We start from the raw sequence: 9,671 nt of genomic DNA, 5'->3' as shown, positions 1-9,671 counted from the left end.
CAGATACCTTTCCTTATTCCAAAAAAAAAATGGAAATCTACCACCTAGATTAATTGAAGTAGAATGCCCTAGTTTGTTCAAGTATATTGTGATTTGATATTGTAGAACTGCTATATAGTTACTTGCTGAGTTTTATACTCATTTGTTTTGTCTTAATCTAACCATGGCAGTTAAGCAAGAAGATGGTCAGGCTTAGGTGCACTGCTCGTAAGAGCGTACCTGGTGGTCCCTACCGTGTTGAGGGCTTCCGGTTGCCAGAGCAGGTAGTGGTGTTTATGAGTGAGCTCGCGCCTAGAAAGTGGTGTATAAGGATACAATGGGATATCTGTCGGTTCCCAGCCGGAATCGATATTGTTTATTTAATAATATATTAGGTTTGTAAGTTATATTTTATGATTGGTAGTTGTAATCTTGTCTCATACTTTATCATGTTGATCCTGTTAGTAGTTAATCGGGGTTTATGCATTTTTAATTATTAGATTAGAGGTGTTGAGTCCTCATTTCCTAACCCCGAGATTGAGGGCGTCACAATGACCGCTTATCTGTTATATGGTTCGCTTAATTTTTGTTTTCGTTCGTCGTTTGAGGGATCATATCCGGGATCTTATTACTTGGATTCCCCTAAACCTTTCTCAATATTTTATATTCCTTTTATGATCCTTTTTTATTATCCTTAAATTTAAATCCTTTTAATCATGTTACCTTATACTCAATTCTTTCGGTATCTGATGGATTTTTGGAAAAAATCAAAGTGTCCGGATTCGAATTCTAACGACCTTTACTTTATGGAATACTAATACGATCTTAGAATTTTCATAACAGTACTCCTATATAGCGTGGTCTGATAATTTTCCTTAATCAGCATCATCAGCAAAAAGTTACTATTCATCAGTGTTTCAAAAATTCCAAAAATTGGGGTTATTACAGAACTTTTCAAGAAAGTTATAGATCTTGGATGTAGGTTAAGTTGTAGTGATTATGTGGTTTTTTTAATTGTTGTGAGTTAATTATTTGGATAAGGATGGTGTTGATAAACCAAAATCTTGAATTCTTGAACTAAATAAGTTGTTAGATGTTGATTGATTGGATGTTGGATAACTAGTGATAGTTTAGTGTTAATTAAAACCATAGATCGTAACGACTATGCCGTTATGTCCGATTTTAGAGAACATATCTTTCTGCAGAGATACCGAATCATTAACTATGATCTTTTGAAGATAAAGACATGTAAGTGGAAGAGCTTGTCACGAGGATTGTTTAGGCTCTTGATTCGCTTGATTTCGACTTACGGTTTAGTTAGGCATGTTTTAGTAAACACAATTTATACGATTAAAATTGCTACGGATTACCAAATTTGAGAGTATAATTGGTCGACTTTAAATCACTTAAAAATTATAAAAATTTAAAAAAGGATGGGCTGTGCAGTGAAGAAGTTTCTGTAAAAATTTCAAGTCAAAATGTTAATTTTTCAATTTTATAAAAATATCGGAGTCGAAGTCGCGCAAATAGAATTTCTTGGGAGTTCGCCAGGGGAACCGACTTGTGAATTGAAAAAGTAAAATGGACATTAAGGATTAAAGTTAAATCAAGGTTGATAACTAGTAACAATATAGTAAAATGAAGAGAGTAAGATAAGTCGTATTGGGCGATTATTAATTATGCGTATTTAGTAAAGAGACGTTAAGTGCGATTAGAGTCTAACAAAACGTTTATGCTCTTGTTTATAGATTTTCGGATCAACTCTCGTACACCCTCCACCTCGAGACTACCAGACAAGTTTCCGAACCCTACCTTTTGAATATTGTTGTGTTGTGAAAAATTTAAACTGCTTTATAAATATGCATGATGATATGGTTACCATGATTTACAAGTTAAGACATAATATAAGTCGATATTAATGATTGATTATAATAAAGAGAAATATCATTTTTATAAATGTTAGCGCTAATGAGTAGCGTGGTATATATATACATATATATACACATATATATACACACATATATATATACATACATATATATAAGGCTACTCTAATATAAACAAGTATTAGAATAAAAACAAGAAACCAATTTTTTTTTAAATTACTTCGAAATATAACACATATGATATGCAAATCGATCGTTGAGAGATGGAGAAAAATACAGTGAAGTCGGATTTTTCTAAAAAATTATCGTTTGACGGGAAAATCAAATTAAAAACAAAGGGGAAAAGCTGAAATTGTGGGTGAGGGAGTGTAGATTAGTTGGGTGTGGTATTTTTAGGGGGCTATTAAATTAGATTGATCTAATCAATTAGATTAGTTTTTATTTTAATTTTAGTTTTTATTTGATTATTCCTATATATATATATTAGATCAAGAATCGGTCGGTGTAATTTATTAAAAATCCGGAAGTATTCCGAAGATATTTGGAAAAATATTAATTATCTCTTTTTAATGATAAAAGAAAATATTTTAAAGGACTCGATGTACATATACAGTTTATCAAATACCCAAAATTTTTTATCAAACGATTTTTAAAAACTTTACTTGCGTGATTTAAATGTTATTTAGTCAATAAATATAATTTCAAACATCCATTTAAAAGGGGAAGATTATTTCAAGAATTATTATTTAATAGTTATTTATTAATTATTGAAAATATATTAAAGATAATTGTTGTGACATTTTTTAACTTAATCTTTGCAACAAAAACTTATTCAATAATTGATAATAGTTATTTATTCAATTTATGCTTTGCAAGAAACCCCAAACACGTCCATAATCTATAAATCTAAAGCCATCCAACAAAAACTGGCCAGCAAAACGAACGAAAAATTGTTGAAAACCGTTTAATTCTCACGTTAGCTTTCATTCCAATTTCCAAGTATCCACCAAAGACACTAAAACACAGGCAGCTTCGTCTCACTAAAATTGGTCAATATGTCAAGCACTTTCGAACCTAGAAAGACGGTTGAATTCTAATCACAAGGACTTACTTTCTGGGAGGGGTACACATAAAACTTTAAGATTTTCCAAACATAATTCCCTGTCAAAAGCCGTGGGTGCACCAGCTCCTACGAGATCTTGAGAGACCACCAATACACTGAAAAAAGGTTATCCACCGTCTTTATGAAATTTACAAAAATATGTTGATGGACATATTGTACACAATATACACTTAGTAGAAATCATCTGAATCAGAATCATAGTCATCGTAATTGCCAATCCCATCCTCAAATTCTCCGTATTCTTCATCATCAGAATCATTGTCCATGATATGATCATCATCCCAAAGTGGACAGGTACAAGTGGCTTTCTTATTTTTCCACTCAGATCCACAAGTATAACAGAACTCATACCCACATCTGTGCAAGAAAGAAAATTAATAGCAAAATCACTATGGTATCTACAAGATGGTATAAAGAGACAATACATATTTTAGCCTTTATCATTATTGTCAGAGAAAGAATAAAGGGCATAAATTTCTAACCCAGTAATCCCAAAACTATCAAACGTAACAGTGGCATACAATCATTCCAATCCAATACCTAGGCCCTTGTGCGTACCTCAAGGTTTTTAAAAAACCTTGGTTGTGCTCAAAATTTATCTATATTTTTCTTAAATAAATAAAAAAACACTATAACTTTATTTTAGAAATAAATATATTATAAATATTATATATTACTATGTTTTGTAACTGCTTAAGATATGTATAAATCACGATAAATGGGACCAGAGGTAGTATTAGGTTGTGCAAGCAATAAACCGGTACCTGCATGTCATGTGGTAGCAGCCTTTTGCTAGTTCAATCATATGATTGCACTTTAAACATTGACGCCAGCGATTATGTGCTGCGAGGGTCTTCAGTTTTACATCTTCTGCATGTTGACTAATATTATTTTTCTTGAACACATAGCAAGTCATGTTGTTATGCCAAGGAACTTTGCAATTGACACAGAATAAACCATGACATTTCATGCACTTCCTTACTCCACATTCGTGGACATCAGGGTATAGAGATTTAGTATATTCTAAAATTCCAGTTCTTGACATTAATGCAGAGCATCTAGGATAAGGGCAATATATTTTCTCTATCACAGGAATTGCCGCTTCTGTCAGGCGTTCACTCATAATATCAATCCATTTCGGGGTCAAGAATTTCTGACAGCTATCTAGTTTCAATACAGAGGGACAACCATCATGAGGGCACTTCGGCAGTATGGCGTTGAGCAACTTCACCTTCACATGTTGTTTCATGCAAGAAAAGCAATAGCGATGTGAACAACCATCTACCGAGAAAATCTGACATACATCTACATCTTCCAAACAGATAACACAAGATTCAATTTTTGTACCAGTTGACTCAACCTGCTTGTTCGTCTGAGGAACTATTGCCTCTCTAGCAAATTTATAAGCATATTTGACAGCATTTCGGGGCACGAAAGATGGCATGCACTCAGTGAAGTTCTTTCTCAAAATATCTATTTTGCTAATTAGGATTGCCATTTTATCTTGCTTCGATGACCATCGGCGGGTAACCTGCATATTCCCATAAAAAGTCAATGGTCATCACTGTACTCAAATGACACCTACTGCAGCTTTAGAAGTTCAAGACGACAAGGATAAAGATATTAAGCAAAAATAATACCAACCACCAGTATTCATCTGCACCTGTCAACCATTTACAAAATCATCAACTAACAAATGTGATTTGAAACAAACAGTTGACAATGTTCATTGAGTAGGTGACGGATTAAAATTAATGAACTAAAGTCGTACTGGTTGTCAAGGCAACTAGCATAATTTTATTGGCAAAATTTAGTTCATAATGGTAGTAAATTCTAATAGCATGTTTTCTCTTTTTGATATTATACTTGGTTCCAAATTTCTCTAATATCGGCGATGACAAAAGCCCTGGCAATCAAGGTCTATATGATAGTAATAGCGCCCGTAGCATGGTTTCTGTTTTTGATATTATACTTGGTTCCAAATTTCTCTAATATCGGCGATGACAGAAGTTAAATTTTCTAAATAAATAGGACATCCACATAACAGTTAAAGGAAATGGGATAAGAGATATAGAACTTGTCAACACATAAAGAAACGTTGTTTGATAAATAAAAGACATGTATTTTAAAACTTTAAAGCTGTACAGGGCTTACAACATATTAATCAGGACTTCAAAATGGCATTTCTGGTAAGTTTCTAGTTAAATATATTTTAATAATCTACACATAGATCATAATGTAATGTAGTAATGACAAAAATATATATAGCTAGTGATACATAAAACCACAAGCAAACACTCTAGAGCTAGATCTGTCTGGCCTTCGCAAACCACTACTTTGCTTAGCACAAATTTATCAGTATGAACCTGTTATTAGAATTAGGGTATGTAGCCTAATCTCCCGTTACTCTTTAGCAGTTGTCATGCCAATTTAGCATTGACCTGCTACTAACGATAACATCTATCATGCAGGCAAACCACATTCGTACGACTTATCAAGAGAGGAGGGTATCACTAACTTAAAACTATAATAATATTTCATTGTAGTTCAATACCTAAACTAGTTACTACTTTATAGTCAGCCTCGGCCATGAAGCCAGGTATTTATAAAGGTCCTTGTTATATAAAACAAATATAACCAAAACAATCCTCATTCTATATCTAAACATACCACCATAAAGAGAAAAATCTTTAGTAACACAATTTTCCTACATTGCATAGTTAACCTATAAAATTCAAAATCATTCTAAAACCACAAGTAATGTACACCTAACAATCACATAAAAAATAAGCATATTAACAAAAATAGTAACAAATAAACAGCAAACTAATAACAAAAAGGAAAAATCCACACCATCTGGTACAACGGATAGTAATCGCAGAAAAACACAACATTCTTCAACCCTAAATCAACCGCACAACTCAATCCTTCAATCAACGCATTAGCAGCCACGACACGATTATTCATCCACTCTCCTTCCATCACCTTCACCTCCTTACTCATCTCATACACCAAGTCATCTCTCTCATCACAAATCGCCACTCCAATTCCCACAGCTTTCGAAACACAATTCTCATCAGTCACCAAAATTCCCTTACAAAAAATGCTAAACACCTCATCGCTAACACTCCTCGACGCCTCTCCTATCTCATAACCCTCCCACTCGCTTTGCAGCTGTTCGGCCAGCTTGTGATCGTTGATCCAACGGCTGAGATCGTCCTGCGTCTTTTTCGCCTCCTGATTGGCGAGATTACGGTCGAAAATCTCGCGTTCGAGACCTAGGGATGGTTGAGAGGTACAAGCGTTCCCAACGGCGGCGTTTAGTGGAGATTGAGTTGGAGATGAAGGCTGGAAAGTGAGAGAAGCGGCCATGGCTTCGAGGAGTTGGACGCGGAATGCGTAATCGTCGTCGGACTCGAACGGTTCTGGCTGGAGCACGGCGGCGATTTCGCCGGCGCCGTCGTGGTTGGGCGGTTTTAGAGTGGACATTTTTGCGTGTTTATTTATGACCCGCTTTGATTATTGACAAATAACTCGTTTTAATATAGTAGTGTGCAATTGGTTTGTTTGATGGGCATATTTTATAATTTTAACTTTTTGGGACCCATCTCAATTTAGTAAGTCGTATAAATAACAAGAACGAGTTAAATTAAAAAGAACATCCCTGGATCTCGAACGCGAGATTTTCGAACGCTACACACTGTATATGAAATGACATCCCTCGATCTCGAACGCGAGATTTTCGAACGCTACACACTGTATATTAAATGGCTCGCATAATCATATTTTTTCACAGAATCATTTTTTTGAACGCTACACATTAAATAAAAAATTCTTAAATTACACTTAAATTATCTGAAATATAATTTTTTTTGAAAAATAATTCAATTATTAAACTTGTTAAATAAATAGCTTAACTATTATTTTTTAGCATGAATACAACTACCGTCAATTAGTCAGAACGCCGTTAGACTCTTTAGGTATTCATTTTAATAATTTAATAAATTGTAGGGTATAATATGTCCAACTAAAATAAGTCTTGAGAAGTCGATTGATCTACTCACATCACACGAACTCCCTCCAAAAACTCGCCTCCCCTTTTGAGACCGTACAAACCCTAACCTCTCATACGGTGAATCGAAGTCAATCGGAGAAAATGGTGTGGATAATCAGATCCAAAAAAGATCTGAACATATACAAACCATTCGGATTCCCTGAATATCGCTGTAAGTATTTGTTTCTTTATATCACAACACTTGTAGCATGGGAATCTTTAAATCGTGTAGACAATTACATCTGTCTTAGAAACAAACCTAACATCTAGTAACAAAATCAATTAAATACTGTCAAAGCATTTGATTACGTTTATATTAACTTCAAAACTTTCAAGGCATTTGATTACGTTTATACTGAACTAATGCAATTAATATAAATTTCAACATCAAATATTATCGAGTTTAACTATACAATTGAACCCATTTCTTAAAAATAAAACCTAAATTCTTGAAAACAATTAATGAAAAACTGGCAAGGCTTAACAGTTTAATAGCTTGGGATAGTATAAATACCCACACATCATTGTACGGCGGGAGAAAATGTTAATTCTCGACCAGTAGCCAAAAATGGTCTTCCCAAGATTATGGGAATCTTTATATCCTCCTCGAAATCAAGAATTACAAAATCAGCAGGAAAGATGAGTTTGTCCACCTTGACCAAGACATCCTCCACAATGCCTCGTGGATATGTAATCAAGCGATCGACCAACTGCAAGGTCATATAAGTACGCTTTGGATCAGGTAAATCCAATTTTTGAAGATAGACAAAGGCATCAAATTGATCTAGCTCCCAAGTCACACAAACATTTGTCGAATGACATTTTTCCGATGGTGTAAGGAATAGTGAAGCTTCCAAGATCTTTAAGTTTCGGAGGCAACTTCTGTTGCAGCACAACACTGCATTCCTCCGTTAGAGCAACGGTCTCTAAGTCATCGAGCTTGACTTTCTGAGAGAGAATTTCTTTCATAAACTTCGCATAGCTAGGCATCTGTTCAAGAGCTTCAGAGAAAGGTATGTTGATATGAAGTTTCTTGAACACCTCCAGAAACTTCGCAAACTGCTTATCCACCTTTTGCTTCTGCAGCCTCTTATGAAAAGGAGGTGGATGATAGATCTGTTTCCCCCTGTATTACCCTCAGGAGGAGTGTGTTCCACAGTTTTCTTCCTTGATTCCACTTCTGCTTCCTTCAGCACTTCTTCTTCAGCCACATCTTCAGATTCTTGAACTTGAGCTTTTTCTTGACTTGCAACCTTCCCAGACCTCAATGTAATTGCTTTAACCTGCTATTTTGCTTCCTTCTTTCCTGGAACTTCTGTGTCACTAAGTAGTGTACCAGGTTGACGATTCAGCAAGGCATTGGCAATCTGCCCAATTTGATTTTCCAAGGTCTTAATAGAAACCGCTTGGCTCTTGCACATGAGCCTTAACTCCTCCAATTCAGATTTTTCATTATATTGTTGTAGTTGGAGTTGTTGTCTTGGTGCATATTGCGGTTGCTGAAAACCCGGAGGGTTGTACTGCTTTGTTGTATACTGCTGATAAGGCTGCTCCACCGCATTCTGAGTGTTGCTCTAGCTGAAGTTAGGATGATTACGGTTGTTGGGATGATAGGTGGCTGGAACTGGGTGCTGTGACCTCTGAAAGTTGCTCACAAACTGAGCGGATTCACAAGATATAACACATTGCTCTGTCTTATGGGAACCATCACAAAACTCACAAACACTAGTGATCTGATTAACTCCATAATTAGCCAAAGAATCCACCTTTATCGTCAAATCCTTAAGCTGAGCAGCTATAGCAATAGCTGCATCTACCTCCAATTTCAGCTACCTTGACTTGAGTTAGTCTCTGAGAAGGGTTCTAGTATTCATTAGCATCCATCAGTTCAATCAAATCATAAGGTTCATCGTAGCTCTTAGCCCATAAGGCTCCACCTGATGTTGCATCAAGCATGGGTCTAGAAGTTGCACCCAAACCATTGTAGAAGCAGTTAATGATTATCCAGTCAGGCATTCCATGATGAGGACACTTTCTCAGCATCTCCTTATAATGATCCCAAGCTTCACACAAAGACTCTCCTGATTGCTGTGTAAATTGAGTAAGAGCATTTCTGATTGCAGCAGTCTTCGCCATAGGAAAGAACTTAGTAAGAAACTTTTGGGCGAGATCTTCTCATTTAGTAATAGAGCCAGGTGATAGAGAATGCAACCAACACTTAGCTTTATCCCTAAGAGAGAATGGGAAAATCCTTAGCTTTATAGCATCTTCAGACACATTGTTGAATTTGAAGGTGTTGTAGATCTTGATGAAATCTCTAATATGCATGTCGGGATCTTCAGTCGCAGAACCCCCAAACTGAACCGAGTCATGTACCATCTGAATTGTGCTAGCCTTGATTTTAAAAGTGTTAGTCGTGATGGCTGGTCAGACAATGCTAGACTAAATATCATTGATCTTCGGCTGAGAATAGTCCATCAAAGTCTTTGTATTCACCCATTACAATAAGAGCTTCTTCAGCAACTTTCTCCTCCTCAACAAGAACGTCTTCCTCTACTAAAACTTCTTCCTCTGCTTTATAAAGTGTTCTCTTTCGAGATCGAGAACGCGTTAGCATAAACGCTCTCTA

At 35.5% G+C, this 9,671-nt stretch overlaps 1 protein-coding gene and 1 non-coding gene across 3 annotated transcripts; one reads left to right on the top strand and one right to left on the bottom strand.

Moving 5' to 3' along the window:
- Positions 1-2,989: 2,989 nt before the first annotated feature.
- On the bottom strand, positions 2,990-6,538 carry LOC141697486 (E3 ubiquitin-protein ligase RSL1-like). 2 transcript variants are annotated; one of them, XM_074501892.1, is made up of 4 exons: positions 5,842-6,538; positions 4,349-4,519; positions 3,753-4,219; positions 2,990-3,345 (listed from the first exon to the last, which is right to left on the bottom strand). In XM_074501892.1, the coding sequence occupies exons 1-4, from the start codon at positions 6,475-6,477 to the stop codon at positions 3,159-3,161; spliced, it is 1,461 nt and encodes a 486-aa protein (XP_074357993.1). In that variant the 5' UTR covers positions 6,478-6,538; the 3' UTR covers positions 2,990-3,158. The 2 variants fall into 2 exon arrangements, with proteins under 2 accessions (XP_074357993.1, XP_074357992.1); XM_074501891.1 differs by having other exon boundaries at positions 3,753-4,519.
- Positions 6,539-9,056: 2,518 nt separating this feature from the next.
- On the top strand, positions 9,057-9,163 carry LOC141699204 (small nucleolar RNA R71). Its single transcript, XR_012565685.1, has one exon. It is a non-coding gene; the product is annotated as a small nucleolar RNA R71 (small nucleolar RNA).
- The last annotated feature ends 508 nt before the right edge of the window (positions 9,164-9,671 follow it).

This window comes from Apium graveolens, chromosome 11 (genome assembly GCF_009905375.1).
Source record: "Apium graveolens cultivar Ventura chromosome 11, ASM990537v1, whole genome shotgun sequence".
NCBI classification, from domain to species: Eukaryota; Viridiplantae; Streptophyta; class Magnoliopsida; order Apiales; family Apiaceae; genus Apium; species Apium graveolens.
This window is presented reverse-complemented; position numbering and strand designations above follow the sequence as displayed.

Excerpts from the sequence above, each read along its gene's own strand:
- LOC141697486 (XM_074501891.1), bottom strand. The coding sequence starts at position 6,477 with ATGTCCACTCTAAAACCGCCCAACCACGACGGCGCCGGCGAAATCGCC. Across the intron at positions 4,520-5,841 it reads ACTATCCGTTGTACCAGATG|GTTACCCGCCGATGGTCATC; the intron begins GTGTGGATTTTT and ends GGGAATATGCAG. Across the intron at positions 3,346-3,752 it reads TGCTACCACATGACATGCAG|ATGTGGGTATGAGTTCTGTT; the intron begins GTACCGGTTTAT and ends TTTCTTGCACAG.